Here is a 24625-nt window from a genome sequence, read left to right on the forward strand (position 1 = left end):
TTTTTGCGCGTGCAGATACGTTATTTCAAATGGCGCGAGGCAAGCGCGCTCATAATAGAAGCGGCGCTCTCGCTTTTCCATGTGCGTTCATGGATGTATAGCAACGACAGACGCCACGGGAGTACAAACGCTTGTGCGAACTGCGCTCTCCATGACGACGAGGAAGTGTGACATAGGCCTATTAATTGATTTCTAGCTCTTGCATTAGCTTTACTACTAGATATATTTATGGAGATGAGAAATAAAAAGCCGTCATTAATATCAGTCCGTCAGAAAAGCAGTTCTTGTCTTATTCTTGGCTGGATAACTCTTAGCAGGTTTAAAAAGCCCTTTTAAAGTTAAATATGAATACAGTTTTGGATTAAATAAAAGTATAGTCAAGTCAAATAAAACATATTTTATCTCCTGTATAGTTTGGTAATGCTACAATAAGATACCATTCATTAACATCACTTAATGCGTTATCTAACATAACACATTGAGTGAACAATATTTTTACAACATTAATTAATGTTTGTGAATGTTATTTAATACAAAACACTTGATTGGTCATGTTTGTTCACTTCATTCATTGTGCATTAAATAATGTTAACAGAAATAATGTTAACTTTTGATTTTAAAAATGTATTTTTTAAATTAACCCCTAAAGGAGAATAATTGCGACAGTATATAACTATTGTTTTTTTTGTTAGGTCATTTTATCTAATGTTATCTAACAAATGGAATCTTATTGTAAAGTGTTTTTAATACTACAGTTTCCATCTTTGTGATATACACTTTAATATAATTATGTAAATTTAATCTAAATTAAGCTTTGGTACCGAAATTGGTACCGAGAACCGTGGATTTTCACTGGTATCGGTACCGAATACTGAAATTTTGGTACCGTGACAACACTAGTCTGGACAAAAAAAACCATTACATTGAAGTGTATTTTAGTTTACCATAAATGCTTGTCAACATGTTTGGCAATACACTTTAACCATATTTCAAAGAACAATTAAACAATGTTGCCTGTTTAATTCTAAGTGTCAAAAAGAAGGTTAAAAATGACGTAAACTAAACAAAATGACTGGTTTGATGCAAGAAACCTTAACTTACATTGTGGCTGCTTAAATAATTATTTATTTGAATGTGCTGGCTATGTTTAACACACAATTGACTAAAGGATTTATGCAAATCAAGCAACTGCATAGAGACACCCAAAAATTTGTTTGCATGGTGCAGTTCCCAATTTTGTGGGCCGGTTCTGAGTGTGAAGTTGTTAATAAAGCTGTTGACTACCACGGCCTGGTGTACTTTAGCGGTTTATTGTTGATTGACATATGTTACTTAAACATTTTTTTTTTTTTATGTGATTCATTAATTTGTCAAGTATTTATTAGTACCAGTGAGTAGGCCTTCTGTTACTGAACACAGAAGTAGAGCCAGACTATGCAGAAATAGTGTGTAATGTTGTGTTATGGGGTTGGATTTAAGGAATCACATCATGTAATCCAGGGCAGTTTGGAGACAGTTGGAGCTTTCGTTAGAAAAGGAGATTTTGCATGATCGCAAACATTGACAAGATCCCATGTTATCAGTGTACTGAAGGATTAACGCGTGTGGGTGGGTGTGTATGTGTTGCTGTGTTTTTCCCATCAGTTATCCAGACGACATAAACACTGTCTTAAAAGCTCTTCCACTTATGTTGGATAATCCAAGTTATACTCTACTTCTCGTCTTCTCTGTTTTTAGCCTGTTGTTTGTTTTTACAAAATCAGATTTTGAGCTTAAATGTATTCTTTAACAAAATAGAAAGTATAATGAGAGTGAAGTGTAAACTGTTTACAGGCAGACAGCTGTGTTGAACTATGATGTCAACCTTCCTCTTCACTCTGTTATTACAAATGTGAATGTGTGCCCTGCTTGTACAAATGTGTATTTTGTGTTTGAAAGAAAGTATAACTAAGAGGCCAAGCTACTTTCTGCTGTAATTTAAGTGATATTATCCTCATTTCACATAGACAAACACACATACTCACACAAATATGGGTGCCAAATTTTGTCATTCCAAATTCTAATTTGAGCGTAATTGCAAAAACTGTATGTACCTTTTGGTTAGGTGAGTCGAAGCTCCCAAAACCAGTTACAGCGGATGCCCATTTATTCTGTGTATGTCTGTGTGATAATCTAGAGAGGATCTGCAATCCTTTGGACTGGAATTTGTTTTTGTGTCACATAAAAATGCTCTTTTCTTATAATGATTAAATATGGAGGAATGTGACAGCCACAATTGCTAAATTCTGGAAGCATCCTGGAAGCACTGGTTCCCAGCATCTCTGCAGGCCTCTGTCTAAAGCATGGTCAAGTGTTAAATGAGCATCAGAAAGATGACTTACTTTTGTCGGTTTTCTTACATTTCCTCCCACTTTGACATTAAGATTGCTTTAGTTGAACTTGTTTTATTGCCACACTTATTAAGTCACTTGTTAAAGTCCCCCTGGTGTCAGTAATTTTATCGCTTAAAACTCATCTTTGATCACCAAAATTACATATTTTAAAGTTTTTTCCTTTAAAAATAGCTTGAATGTAACTCTACACCCTTGCTCCATTTAGTTTACACTGACTGAACCATGAATATGCAAGTTAGGCCCCGCCTCCACTCACTCACGCCAGCTCAGAATACCTGATCCACTCGCTCAACTGTAGTAAATGCTACACAATGGCAAGTTAAAATATTGGGTTTAATTCAGCCATACATGTTTGAACTAGATGCTGATTCAGAAGAAGAAGAGCGAATTATACAGGCTCGTCTATAAGTCGATGCATCAGAATGGTGATGCGTTTTATGTATCGCTCTTTACAACGTCGGACACACTGGTAATATATGTGATTAGCCTTTGGCTTGACTACATCATCAAACAGCTAATAATGTGTTTCTAATGTTACACAAACCATGTTCCCGTTCACCATCTCAGAGTCAGACAGATGCCTTCTAAAAATCAGTATCCTTAGAAATGCTTTGAACAACTCAGAACGTCAAGAAAGACGGATCATAATATACATCATATACGTAATTCACCTGCTAAATTACTAAATGTACCTGATTTTTCATATCAACAGAACAATATCCCAGGATAACCTGACTTCTCTTGAGACTCCCCTGCTTCACAGCATAGTTAATGATATGCTAAAGCCCGCTCTCACGTTAATAGTGATAGGTTAAAACATGTTTGTTACGTAGAGAACGGGGTCGGTTTCAAACCGCGTTTTTGAGACTGTCTTTGGTCAACTGCAGGGAGAAAATACTCAGCAATGGTGTTGATTTGCACATGGTTTATCTTAAAGCATATTAAAAACACCAAATAGACGTATAAACCACATTAAAATCTTTTCACCACTGGGGATCTTTCAATTCTTAAGTATAAGTTACATGTATGGAACATACTGGTGAATTTGGCCACACATTTTGTCATTGAATTTCTTCATTATATAATTTCTTTATAATGTGCCCCAAATCATCATAAAAGATTTGGACCACCTGCCTAAGCACATTTTAAAAAATGTAATCAAAATCAGCCCAATTTGGTGAATTCAATCTGCTCAATCTGGCAACACTGCACACAGAGTGGCACAACGTGAGTTTTGAAACCTGAAACTGGTAATTGTTGGACCGGGGTGGACCGTCATTTGCTGTCAGATAGAGACCTTGTCCTTTGATCATTCTCAGCATGAGTTCCTCTCTGCGTTCTGGCCAGGAGATATTTGCATTGCCCTCGTCAGAAGGTCAAGCAGCCGCACATAACTTCTCATTTGAGTCCTCTGTTCTCTCTCCTCTCTCTGTGGACCTTAGTCAGAGTAAACAGCACATTACTGTGATACGCTTACAATGGAAGTCTACAGGGCAAGGCATTAAAAGCAGAATTGTGTGTAGGTTGTATTTTTGTTGAAGTGCATACATTAATTCTTTGGTACAAATGTGTGTTATTTGACCTATAATGTTGTTACCTAAATTGTCTCCCACATATCATGAAAAAGTTACAGGGTTTACATGACTGAAGAAATATGGTCTGTAACTTTGTATAGACAATGTGATTTTAAGTCTTGTGGCTTGTGTTGTGAAACAGGGTGTATTGTAATGTTTATCCCAGTGCAATACCCTAGAGACTTCCATTGTAAGAGCATTATTTTAAAGAAACACAATGTTTGTTTTTATTGTAAAATTTTACTGCAAGTTGCAATTCATTAACATTAGTTAAAGTCGCAATGAAACAGAAGTAAGAACAGATCTTTTCATCCGTATTGTGATGTAAAATGAAGGCATGGTTCTATCCATTGGTTGTTGATTGGATTTTGAATTGTGGGCATTGTATTCAAAAATAAATACGAGCTTGCTTGGGTTTAAGTGGACTAAATGATTAAAATCCAGCATAGGCCTACTCAAATAAGGCCTAATCAAAATTCGGTTGAAATGACGCACTTCTCTCATATGATATGTGATATGAGAGAAGTGTGTCATTTCAACCGAATTTTGATTACACGTTACAAGATCAAGAAATATTTTTTTAAATACATGAATCATTCTCAATAAAATCTTACATGCATTTACAAAGTTGAATTTTCATTTCATGCCAACTTTAATGCATTAGGTATCATTAACTAACAATAACAAATGCTGTTAAAAAAATATTATTCAATATTAATGTTAATTTCCACAGATGCTAATACATTTTAACATTTCAAGTTGTATAAATTAACATTAACAGCTTGCATTAACTGGTATTAAGGAATTTAACCTTAATGTGTTGCTGGTTTTTTTTAACCTGTGAAGTGTTTTACAAACAAGTCGTAATTATTTTCTGTTAATACACCTTCAACTACTTTGAAAATACCTGTAAGACGTCAGTACAGTTTTGTTCCTCTTCTTTTTTCCCTGTCTTATTTCCTCTCCATTCTTTTTTTCTCTTATGATGCCAATGACTCACTGCCATTCCTCCACATCTACACCGCCTCCCTACCCCACACAATCCCACACTGTACTCCTCCATCTGATTCATACCTTCAATCTGAAACTTTTCAACTCAAAACAGGGCTTTCACATTCAACCCTACACATTTGTGACGTCCCTTAATTCCAGAACAAATGCTCCTTTTCAGACATTTCTTGGCCACTCTATGGCATGCATAAAAGTCTGGGCTAATGCTCTAATCCTGACTGGAATTTGACTTGATGTTGATGGAGTTAGGGGTGTTGTTTCAATGATATTCTCCTGCGGACGGCCCGCTGGGACTTGACTCATCACCTTCCTGCCACACACGTGTGGAAATTCTGCAAAAATGGAATTCTATTGTCCCACTGTTGATGTTCCACTGAACGTCAGGACATTTCCCGTCTGGCTCTGGGCACAATGGACGCCCAACTACTCATTCCCTTCCTTATTCGATTTCACCCCACTATTGTCATAATTGTCCCAACTACAGAACTCACCAAAACCTGTTTATTTAAACTCATAGTGGCTCCATGCTAAGAATTTTTACTTGGCAAAGCCAACTGACTGCAATTTTAGTCATTTGATCAGTTTGAATGCAGTCTGTCATCATTACTTACCTTCTCACCTTATCCAAAACTATATGACTTTTTTTTTTGGGGGGAGCTCAAAAGAAGATATTTTAAAGAATGTTTCAGCTGTTTTAGAGCATATAATGAAAATCAATGGGGTCCAAAACAGTAATACCCCCTTTTTTTCTTCCTTCAAACTTTTCTAAACCTTTTTCTTTTCATTGCTAACAGGAAGTCAAAGTCTGGGTCTGTCTGTCGTTATATTAAACATGTCTGTGATGTTATTTTGATGTCAGATGCTCTCAATGCAGTCATCAGCATCAGAACCGATGTGATGTTGATTGAAGTGGCCAGCCATAATTTCTTCTTCACTCTTTGGAGATTTGATTAAGATTGACTCTGTGTGTGAGTGTGTGTGTACTTGTGGAAAGAGTGGGTCAGAGGCCTTGTCCTACAACAGCTCTCTTTGTTTGGAGGAGGATGACGACATGCGCGTGTGTGTGCGCGTGTGTATTTGAGGGCAGTTTTGGGTCTTATTGTCAGGGACAGAATGAGCTCTTTATTAGCTTAGTGGGTGGAGATACACACATACACACATACACACACTAGTGCAACAGTGGCACGCGCTAACACACGCAGCGTACAAAACATGATGTTTATCTCTGGCTTCTCAATTGAGCTTATGGATGGAGTGGATCTCACTGTCCGTTTACCATCCGCCCTAGAGCCACACAGGCCCATTCGTACCCCACCCCACCCCATCACTTCACTTTTTTCCCCACTGTCTCCTCTCGCCTCACACACACATTTACTATCCAAATGAGAACTATTATTCATTATATACAGCCTAGTTTAAGAACTGTTAACTAGCCCTAAACCATACCATAACCCTATATAATATTCTTTAGAATTTTTTTAATGACTATGTGCCCCAAATGTCCCCTCAGTGAGGTTTTGTCATATTTACTACTTTCTGGGAACAAATTTGGCCCAAAGTATAGCTAATACATAAACCTGTATATGTGTGAGGGGCTCCCATTGACTTAATTTGATTTTCATAAAAATGTGAGAATTCGTTTAGAGTTTTTTTCTTCTCTCAAGAAATGTTTTCAGACATTTGTGAGTCAGTATATTTTTTGAAGTTTGTGAGGATGTTTTAATACATTTTTGTAACACTTTACAATAAGGTTTCCTTAGTTAATATGAACTAAGAATGAAAAATACTTCTACAGCATTTATTAATCTTAGTTAATGTTAATTTCAACATTTACTAATACATTATTAAAATCAAAAGTTGTATTTGTTAACATTAGTTAATGCACTGTGAACGAACATGAAAAACAATGACAGACTACATTTTTATTATCTAAAATTAACAAAGATTAATAAATACTGTAACAAATATATTGCTCATTGTTAGGATGTTAGTTAATACATTAAATAACGTTAACTAATGCGACCTTATTTTAAAGTGTTACCAACATTTTTGAATACATTTTCAGAAAGGATATTGCATGGATATTTGACGTTTGTGAGGTTGTTTTCAGACATATCCGTGCGTGTGTGTGTGTGTGTGTGTGTATATGTGTATATACTGTATATGTACAGTACTGTGCAAAAGTCTTAGGCATGTTAATATCCCCCCCATAAAAAATGGTTTTAAGTCAGTTATTTATATATTTTGCAGTAGTGTGTCAGTAGGAAATATCAGTTTACATTTCCAAACATTCTTTTTGCCATTAATTCTAATAATCCAGTGAGATTTGTGTATGCACAAGGAGTCTGACAACAGCCGGTATGATCTGATCTCACCATCATCGAGTCCGTCTGTGATTACATGAAGAAACAGAAAAAACTGAGACAGACTAAATCCAGAAGAACTGCGGGAACGTCTCCAAGATGCTTGAAGAAACCTTCCTGCAAAGCTACCTGAAGAACTATGCGCAAGTGTACCTGGACAAAAGCCGTTTTAAACGCAAAGGGTCATTACACCATATATTGATTTGAATTAGTTAATAGAAGTTAAATCATAAATACATTCAATTTGTGATTTTATTTTTGAAAGCATTCTCACTTTACAGCATTTTAACACAAGTGCCAGTACTTTTCACAGTACTGTAGCTTTGCAGGAAGGTTTCATCAAGCATCTTGGAGACGTTAACATAAAAAAAAATATATATATATATAATATTATATTATTTTGTTTTACGTTTGTAAGGATATTTTCAGAAATATGCAAGGAAAGTTTGTGAGGAATTTCTCCACACAGTTAGTCCCTCACAAATATAGCGCAACAAGTACACACACGACAGGAAAAAAAACAGCACAATGTACATCATCAGCATCTGACTGATAATCTTCTTCCTCCTCTCTATTCTTCATTCTGTCTCTTTATAAAGCAGGTTGTTAAGGCCCTGATTTGCGAATTCCACGAATCGCTGTTGTGTTTGTTCAGCTTCTGTATTCCTGTCAGTCACAGAATATTGACTCGAACTAGAGCTTTTAATAATCTGCTGTTTAATCCAAGTTCTAACCCAGTGAAATCTGATTGTTTCCTGGAAATCGGTTGACTGTACCACCTAAAGTCATTTAGTCACCGGAATACATGTATCTGCCAGCATCTGTTCAAATATGGGCATTTTATATCCTATCCTTTGAAAATCGGTCAGCACTCACTGTTTCTGTTAGACCAGCCACCAGCGTGTGGGTTCACAGGTGTGTAAGTGTGTGACAGAAGGAGGGTCGTTGCCACTAGTTGCAGATGCTCAAAGAATCCTTTCTTCTGCTTTGAAGTCAGTTCAAATGCTCTTTAAAGTGCGTTTGAGAGAGCGGGTACACATGTGTGGGGCGGGCAGCACTTCTTACACACACACTGTACATTTGTAAATAAAATAACAATTATTGGAGTGTGTTTACAAGAAAATACTATTTTAGTTGGTATTCTTAACATTTTGAATTTTAATTCAATGTGTTAATTGCCATTTCTTTGTAATGGTTTGTGACATTTACTAGCAATTTCTGATTGAAAATTGTTTCTACACCAATTTTTTTTTCAGTGCACTGTTCTATGCCATAGAAGTATGACTTTATGGTGTATTTTTTTGTAAACAAGTCACATTATGCAGTTTTGCTGATCTGGTTTTAACAAGACAAATATTTAAGAAAGTGTAGTTTACTCGCAGGTGTTTGGGTCAACCCTAGTGAAAAATAAATATACTAAAATGTATTTGAAATACATTTAGTTTATGCTAAGTATAAATATATATTTTTATACTTTAGTATACTAAAATACATTTACATATTTATGTACTTAATATAAAAGTATTTGGTATACTAAATTGGTTTACTTAAAGTCTGCCAAATTAGAACAAATGATTTTGTATTTAATGCACTTTAGTAACCCATAAATAGTTCAACTAAAGTATATTTGATTGTGCTAAAGTGGAACTATTCCATGTTTACTTTAGGGTGCACTATTATACAATGATCGTACTATCCTTACTAGTGATATTAAACACATTGTAAGGCTTAATATCAAGAAATGTGCATTGTGCAATAAAGAAGTGATCAGCAGTGGTCTATTCTATGATGTAATTTCAGTTTTATGTTTAGTTTTTAAATATTGAGAACTTTGGACAAAACTTTTCAAATATTAATAATAGATTTATAGCATCACTGCTTATTTTCTTCTAATAATAAGAATGAATGATTATTCCAAAATAAGTTCACTATCAGGTCTATAGCCAAAATGCTTCTGAAATAAACATAGTTAAACTATACTTCTGGGTCACAGAGAATGAAAAGGATGCTTCAAATTGTAGATTGGCTCTAGTTTGCAAGGTATGCTATTGGGTCAGTATACGACTCTTGACTTGGGAATGGCAGAAGATATGTGAGTAATAAAGGGAAGGGATCTCAATTAAATGGATCTATGAATGAATCTGTGACTGGGTTTGGACTTTTTAGGAAAAACAATTAATGATGCAATCTGAAGCTGGTATTGCGTTGTACACAGTGGTGTAGTCTAGTTTTTTGTAGTGAGTATACTGTAAATTCTCGTCAAGTTACTCTAATAGCAGCTCTGCGATGAAATGCACATGTGTAGCCTACATCATGTCTCAATACAGTGAAACGCAGAAAACACCACAAGCGTGAATCACGCGTGCTTCTCTCTGTGTGTGTGTGTGTGTGTGTGTGTGTGTGTGTGTGTGTGTGTGTGTGTGTGTGTAACAGTTAGTGGAGCACACATTGAGCGCTCATTCCCAGAGACGCGTAGAACAATTGCAGTATCTTTTAGCTTTAATATTCATAGACACTAGTCCATATCGAGATTTGATTCATTGTACATCCCTATACTTTTGATTTATTCATTCAAAAATAGCCAAATTCCATGACGTTTCGTGATTGGATTCCGCGATTCGATCCGTCACTTCGCAAACACAGGGTGAATTTATGAATGAAAGTATGAAAGTTCTGACACAAAACGAAGTTGATACGTATCCTCACGCTTTTTTTAAGTGGGTATACGCAAATCCTTGGCCTTTTCTAGTGGGTATACGGCGTATACCTGCGTATCACGTAGACTACACCACTGGTTGTACATGATATGAATTAAATCATTTTATTCCTCGAAATCACGGATGATGGCATCACAATGCAACTTACATCACTGCTGAACAAATTGCCCTATATCAGCTCTAGAAATCATACAGCAAGGGTGCAAAACTCAATTCCTGGAGGGCCACAGCCCTGCAGAGTTCAGATCAAGCCCTACTCAAACACACATACCTATAGCTTTCAAATAAACCTGAATGAATTGATGAGCTGGATCAGGCGTGTTTAATGAAGCTGTTTTTCTTCATTATGATTTTCGGTTGCATTTTAATGAAAAAACATCCGGGGAATAACTGAAAGTCATGTCTTCATGATCATGTCGAGGAAAGTGCAAACTATGACAATTCAAGAAAAACCCTTGCCGTTACATACCACACTGACTGGTTTTCACCACAGAAAGCACAATGTACTGCAGTTTAAGGAGATTTAACCTGTGCTTAGGAAACCGGCCCCACGTTATATAGAAAGTACATCCAATGATGACATTGTGTGACTGTGTGACTTTTGCTAAGAACCAGTCATCTCTGACAGCCACAGAAATAAGTGTTACTTTGCCCGGCCTGTTAATTGGAACGTCACAGTTCAGGATGTCATCATTAGATGTTTTCATCTGTCATCCGTCATATAAGCTCAGGTTACCACCTCCAGCCAAACAGTGCAGAAGTAAGTGGATTGTGTGAGCTGGACGTCTCACTGCTGCTGCTGGTGTATTTGGTAGACATGGTAATCCACAGCTGTCTCAAGTATATTTATATCTCTGTGTGACTCAGTGTTGCAGTAGGTCACATGATCGCTGATCACCTGCTTACATCTCTGTCTTTGTTAATAGTTATATTTAAGGTGCATTCAGCATATGCTCTGGTGCCCGTTGTCACACGCTTTTCATGACTGGTGGTTGACAGCACTTACTAAGAATTTTTCTTTTTTGCTTGTCTGAACCTGAGGGGGAAAAAAACTCATCATTTTGACCTCAAATTAAACACATTTACACACAATGACATCTTCATCTGACCACACGACTGTATCTGTCTGTCTCAGCTTAATCTCTACAGACAAGACTGTCTGATTGATCTCTCTCTCTCACACACACACACACACACACACACACACACACACACACACACACACACACACACACACACACACACACACACACACACACACACACACACACACACACACACACACACACACACAGGGTGAGTAAATATATCCTTACGCATTTAAAAAGCTCAGTGTCAGCATCTTCCCTGAAACATGCCATTCACTGAGAATTGTGGCTCAAAGGTTATTAAGTACAAGATGAATTGTTGTCACAGGGATTTATACACACACACACACACACACACACACACACACACACACACACACACACACACACACACACACACACACACACACACACACACACACACACACACACACACACTTGTGCAGGTCTGTAAGAAAGATGCTGTGTTATTGGAGTTACATAAATGGATGGAGGGTTGTGAGGAGTAGAGAGATGTTATGTAAAGAGCTGGGGAAGGACAAAGGTTAATATATAGATAGGAAGGGAGAGAGAATGGGATTATATAAGGAGATTAAGAAAGGAGAATTTATCAGTGGGTTATAGTATTATATAAACTGGCACTAGAGTGACCTGACAATAGCACCAATCACACAAATGTACACAACAAATATACAAACACGTATTTTAATATTTCTTTTCTTTTCTTTCCTTTCTGTCTCTTTCTGATGTATCAGCATTAAACTGATTTAATAAAAAAAATTATTTATACACTGCACTGGTGAAAATGCAATATATACAGTATGCAAAACGTACACACACATTTATGTATGTGTGTGTGTGTGTGTGTGTGTGTGTGTATATATATATATATATATATATATATATATATATATATACAGTATATATATATATATAAATGCATACATGTGTGCGTACATATTGCATCTCCCTTTTTGTATTTTATTGACAGCAGCGCTCAAGCTGCATCAACTCTACAAGTTTGTCAAACCTGATGTTCATGTTCTTCAGCATGAATTGAGATGATCCAAAGAGCATCTTCAATGGAAGAAAAAACATGGCCGTCTGAACAAAGAGTTCACGTGATCAGTGTCACACATTTACTTATTTGATTAGTGACCTACAAATAGATTCGAATCTGGAATCTTTTTATTGATTTTACATCATAACGTTTCTTTGTTTTAAAATGTAGAATAACCTAATACTTTGTTTATTTCCAGGTTTAAATTTGATTTCAATGTGGGCTAATGTGGACTGCTTGTCTTTTGTGCAGGTATTATTACAACAAGAGAATTCTACACAAAACTAAAGGAAAACGCTTCACCTACAAGTTTAATTTCAACAAGCTGGTCCTGGTCAACTACCCTTTCATTGATATGGGGTCTACAGGTACAAAACGATCACACACACATCACATATATTTATTTACACAGTAAAATACAAAACACAGCTAAGACCTCCTCCCTGCTGTGTTTGTCTCTCCGCAGGAGCGGCTGTTCCTCAGAGTGCTCCACCAGTTCCTACAGGTCCCCATTTCCGCTTCCCTCCATCCGCTCCATCAGACATGCAGGTGTCCGAAGTGCTGCGGTCCCCCAGCAGCGAGGAGCTGCGCAGTCCTGGGATGTTCAGCGGCCGCCGCATCGCCCGTGGGTCCGTCTCTGACTGCAGTGATGGAACTTCCGTCAACTCTGAGATTGAAGACGGGAACGGAGGTGCGTCAGAGGAGAGAGTGACGGAAAGAGTGGCTGAGAGAGGAGGAGGAGGAGGCAGCGGCGGAGGTTTTCGAGGTGCCGTTCACCCTCGTCTGTCTCACGAAGCTATGTTCAGGATGTACGGTGGACCAGGCGGTCACAGAGGTCATCGAATGTCAGAGGTCGGACACAGGGTTCATCCTGAGCCTCTCTCACCATTCACCGTTTCGCCTCTGCCTGGTCCGGGAGGGCCAGGCCTGTTGGCGCCACCTCTCTCACCAGCGCTCTCCATGACCCCAGGCTCTCACCTGGCCTACACGCCCTCCCCTACCTTGTCGCCCATGCCTGGCTCCATCTTCTCCTTCAACCCAGAGGACATGCAGCGATACCTGCAGGCTCACACCCAGAGTGTCTACAATTACCACCTGAGCCCTCGTGCCTTCTTTCATTACCCTAACATCATCGTTCCTCACCCTCAGCGCCCTGACAAAGGCATGCCCGGACCCCAGGCCTGTGACCGCGGCCCTGCCGAGAGGCCCTCGGTGCTCAACAGCCATCACTCCAGCCTCCCGCCGCCTCACGCTCACCCTATTCACCACCACCTGGGGGAGGAGCAGCACCATTCCCCCTTCAAGTTCAAGCTCCAGCCTCCCCCACTGGGCCGAAAACAGCGTGATGGTCAGGGTCGACAGACCTCACTTTCCTCCACATCTACATCCGGTCTGGGCTCCTCATTGTCGTTTGGTAGTGACCTCAGTTCAGCCAGTGGGTCGGGACTGGTGTCCAACTCCTCCTCAACTGGCTCGCTAAACAGCGCTGGCTTGCCCAAGATTAAGGTAATTTCGTTCTGTACGATTACATGCGCAGTTGTAATTGAGCTACTTAGTGTTTTGGTGACTTTAAAAAGTTTCCCCTTGTTTTTCATTAGTCGAACTTTGCAAAAATCGGACTGGTATGATTATAGTCAGACTCAACCATTTACATGATGTTTTAAAAAGACGAATTAAAGCCTGTTTAGACCAAGGGTGATAACTACAACTGTATAATTTTATTAATCATTCTAATTCTAGGAGAATAGCAGAGTCCATACATTCCACAGCTGTAATGTGAATGGCCTTGACTGGTCCAACTTAAATTTTACTTTCAAATTGCATGTCAACGTACTGATGGTTGTCCACACTACGTAATAAGTTCTAATAATGAATAAATGCATCTCTGTAATTTGCATATGGAAGCTTGTTTCCGCCACAGAATGAAAAATAAAATGGTAATTGACTTTTTATCTCACAATTCTACATTTTTTTCTCAGAATTGTGTGATATTACGTCGCAATTGCGAGTTATGAAGTCAGAATTGTAAGATATAAACTCACAATTCTGAGAAATTATTTTTCTTTTTTGCAATTGTGAGTTTATATCTCTCAATTCTGACTTCATAACTCGCAATTGCGACTTTATATCACTCAGTTCTCACTCTTTTTCTCAGAATTGCGAGATGTAAACCCACAATTGTGAGATAAAGTTTCAGGTATCTTTTAAAAACGTTTTATTCCATGGCGCAAACAATCTTCGGAAGCCTGGACCACTAATAGAAATGAATAAAGTACGGTGTAGTTATGCTCAGTTATAAAGTATTTCTTTTCTTGGAAATTACGCTAATGCGAAAACAAGATTTTTAACAATCCTTATCCAGCCATCACAAATGTCTAGAGAAGTCATGGAAAGTCATTTTTCAGTAACACCCAACTTTGTTTTGACTATATCCACTCTGTCTCTCTCTACAGGTTGAGCCCATATCTGACATTGAATCAGAAGAGGAAGTCGAAGTGACTGACATCAGTGATGAAGAAGCTGATGAAAGAGAAGAAGAGTTTGCCGTTTTCCCCTCTCACTACCGTAATCATCATCATCATCATCATCACCATCACCATCAGCATCAGCATTATCCTCGCAGCCAAAAGCACCAACAGCCCAATGGCACTGATGCCCGTCTCCACCCAGATGAGGACTTGGAGGAAGAAGTGTTCAAAGCCCCCGCCCCTCCACCCTTCTTTGTCCTTCCCTCCTCTTCCTCAGGCGATGGTCGCCGCGGTAACCCCGTTGTGAAGAGCGAACCTGTAGAGCCTGCGGACTTGCAGCTGGCATCCGGCGGACTGCCGCAAATGCACTCCCAGTGTATCCCACTGAAGCTCCGGTTCAAACGGCGCTGGGACCAGGACCAGCACATGGAAGAGGCGGAAGACAAGAAAGTGAGAGGAGAAGAGAGGGGGAGAGAGAGGAATGGGATGGTGGAGGAGAGTGGGAGTGGAAGTGGGAGCGGAGAGGGAGAAAGCCCACCTCCTCTCGCTCACCACAGAGTTAGCGCAGAGCTTCACCGAGCCACGGCACAGCTGTCACTGGAGAACAAGGACTGCTGATACGCATCGCCACACGTAGACAACTGCTGATACACAACTCTACAACTGCTGATGGACCCACACTCAAACGTGACTCTTTGTAGATCAATGACTGCTGATACTGACAACAGTAATACTGACACATACACTGCACACTTCGACTAACTGACCCTTGCTTAATCAAATCCTGTTCCCCAGGCTACCCTCGTTCCCCCGCCGCCCTCAACTTCAGCCGAGGGGCTCGCGTTCCAGTACATCTCAGTGTGACCGTGATGATGAATGACTTCACCCACGTGCCCCAGCGACCCTCAGGAGTGATGAACTTTGACCTTAGGCACTAGAGAATATTTTATATTTTTAGAAGAGAATTTTATTTTGCAAAGTGCCTGCGAGCTATCCCTCAAAACCCCACAAAGAGACTTAGAGATGGGCATCAGAACGACTGGTCTGGTTTGAGGGACTTGATCTTGATCTTCATCTCCAGCAACCCAGCATTATTTTCCTCAGTGACAGACTGTGATCTGTCTCTATGTGATGTGGTGGGATACAAATGCACAGAAAGTCACAAATAGACACTGTTCTAAAACCAGCCTGGTCAGAAGTCCGAACCCTCAGGGACAAAACCCCTCAACACGCACACATACACTCAGACATGATCCCTTTCTTGTTCCCTGTATGAAGCGTGTGTCTGATTCGAGTGTGAAAGTGTGTGTTTTTGAAATCTAGCTGTGTGTAAGTTCTCAGGATATCTCCCTCCTATCCTTTTCTATCTAAACCAGCTCACCTTAAAACTTTTGCTCTCTCTTCCATTCTCTTTTTTCCCCTCTGGGACCATACCTGAATCACTTTCATTCCGATGGGACGAAATGACTCGGGCGTAACATGCGGTTCAGAGACCATACTCTTAAATCTCTTAAATGGCTACTTTCTTAGTCTTTGAAATGACAGTCTGAAGTTGATACATATTAGAGAGTTTATAACAAGCTTCCCTTGTATAGTTAGTCCTTTAGTGTGAACTAAACCAGCATATCACACACACACACACACACACACACACACACACACACACACACACACACACACACACACACACACACACACACACACACACACAGCTTGTACAGTGATTCACCTGGACTCCTTGTTCAACTATTTTGGCACTTGACGGACCCTTTAGAACCAAGTGCCAATTCTGTACTTATTTACTGTCCACAGTCCTTTAGCCATATTACAACAGCCACAGACCCTTATGAGGTCTTTCTGTGGACGGGGGAGGTGAAAGAACAGTTCCAATCTATAATCCCAAACATTTTAATACTAACATAAGTATAGAAAGACTGTAGAAGGCATGTGGCCAGAAGTCGATCTCGCACACATGTGTACACACACACACACACACACACACACTGCCTCTTATGCCTTGTTTTACTAGCATGTCTGAAAAGGAAAACAAAAATCTTAAAAAAGAACATTATACACTCAATATACCTTAATATATTATGTGTTAAACATACTATAAACAGAAAGCATAGCATTAACTGATATATCAATTTCAGGGGGTTTTGTAACCGATTGCGTTTCGAGGGGAAAGTTGACTCTTCTCCTCAGGGATAATGCTGCCGTTCAAGTAAGGGAGGAAACTGTTGCTTTTCTAATCACGTTAATAAAAGGTAGGGGTAGAGGGAGCGAAAGACTAAATTGTACACAAGACTCTAACAAAGCACGAGAGCTTTGCACCACAGATGATGTGGCACATTCGGATCTTTAACCAGCATGCACCTCCTCGACATCCTGTTCTTACTGCCACAACTGATGCGTGTGTGTGTGTGTGTGTGTGTGTGTGTGTGCGTCTGTGTGTGTGTTTGACAGAGGCTGTAGGTCTCTGTGCATTTATGTTACACCACACCCAAGGCTGTAATTCATTTGAAATCTTGCATCATGAACCTCATAAACCTGTGTGCACTAAAGCCATGTGGAAGTTGAGCACAGGACTTGAGACATCGACGGGGTGGCCGGACACTAGCCATGATATAATGGTTTTCCAGTGACATGTAGTATTTGTATCATGTCTGAAGTGTCTCTGATACCTAAAATGATACATTAGACAAAATTGGACTGACAATGGTGTCACCTCCTCAAAGTTTTAAACTCTTTCTAGCTGCCTTACTCCCCCTTCAGCCAGATTTGGTTATGTTTAAGATCTCCTCCTGCTTTCTTATTCGATGAGTCAAGTCTTTAAGTAGGCTGCACTTATTTTACGCCCGGCATACCTCATAATGTGAGAGGTGGAGCTGAATTTGAGATGGGGTGAGCAGTATTGACCAGTGCAGTCTGTAGACTTTTGTTTGGGCACAAAGTGAGTGCATTGTTTTTCTTTAGGAGGGAAGATGTTTGTTTTCTCTTAGGCTGCTCTCATTGGTTATCCCAGGATGTCACTTTTTTTATTATTATTTGTTTTTCACCCGAACTGCTCCTGTTTATTTGCTCTCTGGTGTCAATGTTGCTGTTCATCCTAATTATTATTATTATTATTAGTTATCATTATTTTGTTGACATTTTTTCCTCATGTTGTAGTCATGATAACATTGTATACAATACTGTAAGAGATCCTTTTAAGAATGTTTCCCGACCCCTGCCTTCCCACGAGCAACCCAACAGTGTGTTTAGTGTAACATTAAAATTTTTGTAAATTAACGTAAAACTGTAACTTTAATATGGGTGGTTATTGTGGAGAGATATAGGATGGAGGAAGGGCATTCAGGGGAGGATCGGGCTTATGAATTGTACTCAAGTCATGTCATGTAATTGTTATTTTGTAGTGTTACTGATTTCTTGCTCTTGTAAATTTTTTTCATCGGGGGATTGTATGATTTTAAAAGATATATTGTGTATTGTTTTATTGTGTAAAAGTCTATATCTCTCTCACTTTCTTTCTCGAAATTTATTTCTGTGGTTTCATAATTCATAATAACAGGTTTTAATACCATGATGTAACATTTTAATTCCTCCTTTATTCATTTTTGTGTTCTTTTTTTTTTTCAGAATTGTAATTAAAATGTAATCAGGGTCAATTAAACTGGTTAAAAGCCATCTGGTTTCTGCAACTTTTCTTTACAACACAGATTAATCCATTTTAGTCATACACGTAAAATCTCCCTTCCAGAGTTTTATAGAGTCTATTTCTTGTCTTTAGTGTGTGTTTCTGTACCTCACGAAACCCACATATATGTGGATCTACATACATCTTGATGCTTGCAGTACAAACATGAAAAAAGAAAAGAAAAAAATTCTAATAAATTGATATAAACGAAAAGTAGATGCATATAATTCCATGCAAAGCAATATGCTTTAGTTTACACCATTAGCATTTGAAAAGTGCTCGATAAAGTCGTGTTATGTATTCAGCCTGTTGATATGATATATAACATAGACACTTTAAGACTGACCTCTGCTGTCTGAAGAGAAGAAGTGCATGCGTTATCAACCATGTAAAATCACCTCAAATCATTTTGCTCACACAAATGATCTATACATATAAACATAAACGTCCATGTAAACGATGCTGCTAATTGAAATAATTATTACTATTATATATTTTTTATATTAGGGGTATAAGAAGATGATCATACATATTACTTTGTAGCCTATCTGTTGTCAAAAGCAAGAGAAACATTTTGTTCTATTGTGATTGTATTAAGGGCCATTGCACATATGTGTGTCTTGTCTACCAAGTAGCTGTAAACCTTTCTTCTCTCAGTTTTTCACTTTCTTGTTATTCTTTTTTATTATTGCTAGTGTCTGTGAAACAGGTCAAATTAAGTGAATTTTGAACTTGACACTGTCTCATGACCTACTAGTAACTTTTTACTGATTTAACATTCATTACGTTAAATTATACTTTCAATAGACCCGTTGTGTGTTCCAAATGAAAGTGTAATCATATTTCTGCCTCTGGTTCATCTCATCCCTGTCATGTTTTGTTTTGTCACGTTCTCTGTCTGTCCTCTCCCTTTTACTTCATCACCTCAGTTGTTGTCTGCATTTCAGGGAACTAGAGAAATGAATGCGGTTCCCTGTGGCACAGTGGGAGTGTGGGGAAAAGGGATAGATGAATGACAGCTGATTGACAGCATTGCAGAGCCAAAACAAAGGGGTCATCATCATGGTGGGGATCAGGTCAAAGGGCAGTGCTCTGGGGAGAAGAAGTGCTAATGAAGGAGAATGGCACTTTAACAAAAAGTGCTTTTATTTTCAATCATCTATTAAAATTTTTATCAGTGAAAATGTCTAGAAAAATGTGCCGTAAAGAACTTCACCTTAGTTATTTGAATACATCTACTACACTACCACACAGAGTCGCGTGCACGTATAGGCCTATTGATAGCTTTGTGCATTTCAACATAAAACCGACAGAGGTCGCTATACATTGCCTTAACATTTCAGGATGGCGCTAGTACTTGATTCTGTCTACAACAGCTATTATGTAACGACTTCTTTACTTCTCGAAGGAAATTCACAACGAACATCCATTCTTTGAATGTAGTTATACGCTTCAAGCGTCCAAGTGTCTGAATATGACGTTCTATATTTAACTAAACCCAACCGTTTGAAAAAAAGAGTAAAATCGGTATTTATATTTCAACAATTTTTTTTTAAGTATACTAATTTTCCTACGTGTTTTAAAACTGGCTTATGCCACTTTCATCAGTCGCTAGTATGTTGTCCTACTACGCATCAAGCATGGGGTTAGACGAGTACGTCAGGCCACGCCCCTTCCATCCAGCTGGTGGCAACATGCTTGATGACTTCATCGCTGAGTTTGATCATTGGCTCGTCACGGTGGCCCTTCTGGCCAATCGCACAGCGGTACGATGACGTCACCTCCAAAATCCTGCAAGGGTTGTATGGATGGGGCGGGGCACAACGGCACATACGTTAGAGACAGCGGAATACGGCGCAACGATTGGCTCTCGCACACGAGGTGAGGGGCTGTTGCTGAGAGAAAAGAGAGGCAGAGTAGAAAAAAAAAAACGAGAGCGAGAGCGTCAACAGTGTCCATCCCGTATTCATAGTAGTGTGAAAGTGAAACGGTTAGTCAGAGACCCGCACAAGAGGAACGTTAATGTGATTGAACGAATCAATTTACTGATTTTGCCTTTCTATTTCATCCTCAGAACTTGATAGACGACTAAATTTGTTTCATTTGCAAACGGTATTAAAAAACGAATAAATAAAAAAACCCGAGTTGATCAAATCAAAACTAAAGATTATTGAGAAAACTATTGATTTTAAAGTGATGTGTAGTGCTGTCGCTTGTGGTAAACACGCACCTTTATTTAGGTAGCGAAGACTCGTATCGCGTTATTGGCCAGCGCTTCTTGAACACCTCCCTAGTGCCCGCCCACACCCTGTTCCTATGGTTCCCAGCGCTCTCATTGGATACTGTAACTTTTGGAGCGAGCGCCGGCTTGCTATCTAGCCTCATTGCGATTGACCCAAAGTACCTGGCAATCAAATAGAATAAGCCAATGAGAAACGCCTCTGAGTTTGTGCGGTCTCATCCATAGGCTACTGTATCTGTCAGTGCGCGCTGATTGGCCAGGCTGGCCAGCTGTTAGTGGTTCATTCACCATTTTGTGACTGTAGTGGAAAAGGGATTCACATAGTTTTTAATCCCTGTCTGAGTTGCTGTTGGGAGGGGGGCAAAGATGTTTTACGGAGGACCGATATAAAGTAAAATTCCCGACAGACAGAAGACATGTATGGACGTTGCACGCCACTTCAGACGAAAGGACAGAGCCCATCTGGAATTTGCACCGTAAATTCATCGGGTACCTCCTAAATATTTCTGCTTGTTTTGGTAAGTAGTTATTACTCAAAAGAACCCACCGCTAATATTAGTGGCAATCCGTTTTTTAGACATGACTGTTGTGTGCAAAGACAAATGGAGAACAAACCAGCTCACTAAAATATCAAGGAAGGACCCAGAGCAAGAAGAAGGGAGGGGGTGGGGATGCAGAGTTAAACTTCGTCAAATGTTTTAAAGACAGCGTTCAAACCAAGCTTTTGGTTGATTCAATAAGTTACTCCTTTCCGAATTGTTTTGACTGAATGGCATGAGTTTGAGCAACTTGAACAGAGCAGACTGGCACTCATGCACTGCGTTACGCACTGGCAGGATTACGCTCGAGGAAGGATTGCACTACAGTACTAGCGAGTAACAACGTCACGGCGCCAATGTAAAAACAAACAAATTAATAGTTCACTCCGTATCTGACACTATCAACATTACACGGACTTACTACGCGCTGTCATCGGCTCATTACCAGGACGGCTCTTAAAGGTGGATAATTTGCAACTTTTGCTGCACGTACGTCCTTATAAACATGAACAACCTTTGCGTAGTGTGCACGTAAGTACGAGTGTGTTTGAACACATTTTAAATCTTTCTTTTACTCTCTCACAAGGCCCTGCTTGTCTAATTTAGCTGTTTCGAGTCCTTGGCATAGTACTCCCGTGCCGTGACATTGCGAAGCGCTGCGAGTACTAGTACTACCACCGGCGGCTTCCGTGCGCACTCTGACGGTATACGCTTTTTATTGTTGTGCATTATTCCAGCGGCTCACCTCACAGTCCATACATTTCGGAATACACCCTTATAGAATTATAAAACAGCCTTTAATCCGAACAACAGTTTTGTAGTCAATTAATATTGTAATATATTTTTTAAAAAGTACAATTCAGTCCACACGGGCCTCCTTGAATAGAGTCTTGTTGATACAAGTGGCTTCATGTTACACTGTTACTCTGAGATTTTGCCATTTTAAGAGATGCACGTAAATATATTGCACTCTGATATTAAAGAGTGTGTCCATAACGATGGCTCAGTTTGCCTGCATTAACACCATCCGTCAACTCATTTTTCATTAGGTCATATGTGCCACTATGCATGCTTTTAGTAATGGTAGGTGTGTGCCACTTTTGGTCATGGTGGATAAATGAGTGATATGCTTCCATGTCTGACTGATGGTGGTGGAGTGTTTATGGGATGTTGTTTTGGACAGCCTTGCTTCTACGTCACTCTCTACATGTACTGCTTCAGCATCCATACAGTACGCACTACATGTTTAAGTGTAATAATTATGTTTAGCTACTGATTTGAAAGTGTTTGAACTCTTTTGCAGGGTATTTTTGGAGTGTAAACTGCTCGACTGCTGATTTTTCAAAGAGCGTGGCATGTGTCCCTGATGCCCCTGTGTCTGTCGTATCTTGAGTTTCTCCATGTTTTTACTGTTTCATGTGTGTGACTGTAACACCTCCTTTGGTGACCCACTTTAAATAGTCCAAATAAAGCAGGTAATACAGTTGGAGATGGTCATGCTTTTTTGGGGGAAGGAAGTCATAGCACCCATGCATGCCCCTGAGCTGCACGGCACTGCACTGCTGCAGCCCTGCACCCTCCTGTATGCCCCAGAATGCACATTTGCAGAACAATCTGTGAATGAGCACAAAATGAGTGTTGATACATATACGCAATGTGTTTTGTGGAGTGGGCAGATCGTCGACTTGACAATTGCACATATTGTGGTGTATGGCACTGTCGTGGGTGGTTTTTGTTGCTGTTTTTATTTGGAAATCTGCAGTTTTTGTGTTTATTTTGCTTCGTAACACTGCGCTGGAGCGACTCACTGTAAGACTTATTCTTCAATTAAATCCGAGTATTGTGACAGGCTGGCATACTGGCATCACCACTGCGTGTGAGTCTGTGTCCCCCTTTTCTGTTACCCTGTCTCACATCGGTTCGAATATATAGATAGGTGCTTTTTTGACCCCTGAGGGCAAAGAGTGCATATGATACACGGTTGTATGTTCATTTGAGCAAACAGTTGCTTTATTGACAACTGGTCCACCGTGAGGAGTGTGTATGTGTGATCTTGCGTGTTTGGCATTGGTGTGTGACGCACAGTATATGTAGGCTTAGATTTTTTTTTTCATTAATAGGCTAATTGTGCAATATCAGTAAGTATTAATCATGGTGTATTAAAGCTCGATATTAAATTTATATCACATTTTAATCTGTGTGAACTGAAATATGTTCTGGCTCATTTGATTCACCTTAATAAATGTATAGCCTCTGAATAATGACTGTAATTGAGAAGGAAAAACAAATGGCTTCGTAGAGCCTTATAAAGGGGAAATATTCATTGTTAATTCTGAAATAAATCATTTGACCTTTTAGGATCAAGGTAGTAGTTCAGTGACGGCTGAATGTATCTAGTCTATTTATCAATTTAAGTCAAGCATGTGTTTCTATTGTTTTGAAGTGGATTAAGGTTGTAATGAATACTGTTGTTGGCCTGAGGAAAAGGATTGCAGGTTTTACAACAATGTTCACATAGACCCATAACACAGCAACGTTTCAGGTGAAAACACTCCGCTTAGAGTGTGTGCTTGGATTGGACTTCTGTCATATGGCTGACGTCAGTTTTTCTTACTTTAGTTAGACCTTTAATACAGGTATCATGCTAATGTCTAAAATGCTGAGACTTCATTCGACCAGCTGTACTAGTCACATACATAAGAGTCAGAGCTGTCACAGTCACAGGAAGTGGACCTAGGATTAGTGTGTGTGCGTGCCGTTTGGCATGACTATTGTTGCACAAATTAAATATATGAATGCTTTTGCCTATATAGTATCTCATTTGTATTCTCATTTTCAAAATACGTTAACTGTCTACTTATAATTAAACATATAGCCTAGGCTAGATGGATATCACAGATTGCTGTGGTCTCATGTTAGAGTTTTTCATTTTGTAATTCCTGTGTTATTTAGAGTTGTTGGTCCTATATAATATCATTTTAAATAATTTTTGGATACTCGATAATTACTATTTCATTAGTCTGTATTTTTTCCCATTTACCTAGAAATGAGCACATCTGAATATTTGTATCTAGAAATGTGAAATACCAACTAAGGAAGCTATAGGCCTGAGATGATAGTGATTCAATTATCAAACGTAATTTCCTGCTAATTTATCAGTGGTTCGAATTCAATAGACGTAAATCTTTGGCTAAATAGTGAGTCTGTGGATTGTTCAAGGTCACATGTTTCCAAGATTGTAGGTTGTGCAGTTTGACATCATCCATGGGGTTTTCAGTTTCCTGAGCAGGAATTTCTAGAAGCTGCAGGGTTCTCTGAATTTATGCAATCATAGCAACACTTTTTAACACGCTTAAGCTTTCACAGTTGAGAAGAATATATATGATCATGCTATATTTCAGATTGCTGTGATACATTTCTGATCATGGGCATGGCATGAATTCTGTCAGCCACAAACAAGAAGTTGAAAAATC

General features: G+C 39.1%; 2 protein-coding genes and 2 long non-coding RNA genes across 4 annotated transcripts in view; 3 read left to right on the plus strand and 1 right to left on the minus strand.

The window, feature by feature from the left end:
* erfl3 (Ets2 repressor factor like 3) overlaps positions 1-18361 on the plus strand; it is a 48022-nt gene extending 29661 nt beyond the window's left edge. Inside the window, exons 3-5 of the mRNA XM_082149487.1 lie at positions 12459-12574; positions 12673-13712; positions 14660-18361. Of these exons, the coding sequence (XP_082005613.1) occupies positions 12459-12574; positions 12673-13712; positions 14660-15292 (1789 nt within the window). The 3' untranslated portion in view covers positions 15293-18361. The remainder of the gene's footprint in view (positions 1-12458; positions 12575-12672; positions 13713-14659) is intronic.
* On the plus strand, positions 906-7453 carry LOC309483591. Its single transcript, XR_014200596.1, has 2 exons — positions 906-4199; positions 4258-7453. It is a non-coding gene; the product is annotated as an uncharacterized lncRNA (long non-coding RNA).
* Positions 3551-9547, minus strand: LOC309483593. The gene is made up of 2 exons (XR_014200598.1): positions 7653-9547; positions 3551-7614 (listed from the first exon to the last, which is right to left on the minus strand). It is a non-coding gene; the product is annotated as an uncharacterized lncRNA (long non-coding RNA).
* Positions 18362-20902: 2541 nt separating the features above from the next.
* Positions 20903-24625, plus strand: part of cicb (capicua transcriptional repressor b) — a 47346-nt gene continuing 43623 nt past the window's right edge. Inside the window, exon 1 of the mRNA XM_082149526.1 lies at positions 20903-21131. The gene's annotated coding sequence lies outside the window, so the exon portion shown is untranslated. The remainder of the gene's footprint in view (positions 21132-24625) is intronic.

Source organism: Leuciscus leuciscus (assembly GCF_965113295.1).
Source record: "Leuciscus leuciscus genome assembly, chromosome: 20".
Taxonomy (NCBI): domain Eukaryota; kingdom Metazoa; phylum Chordata; class Actinopteri; order Cypriniformes; family Leuciscidae; genus Leuciscus; species Leuciscus leuciscus.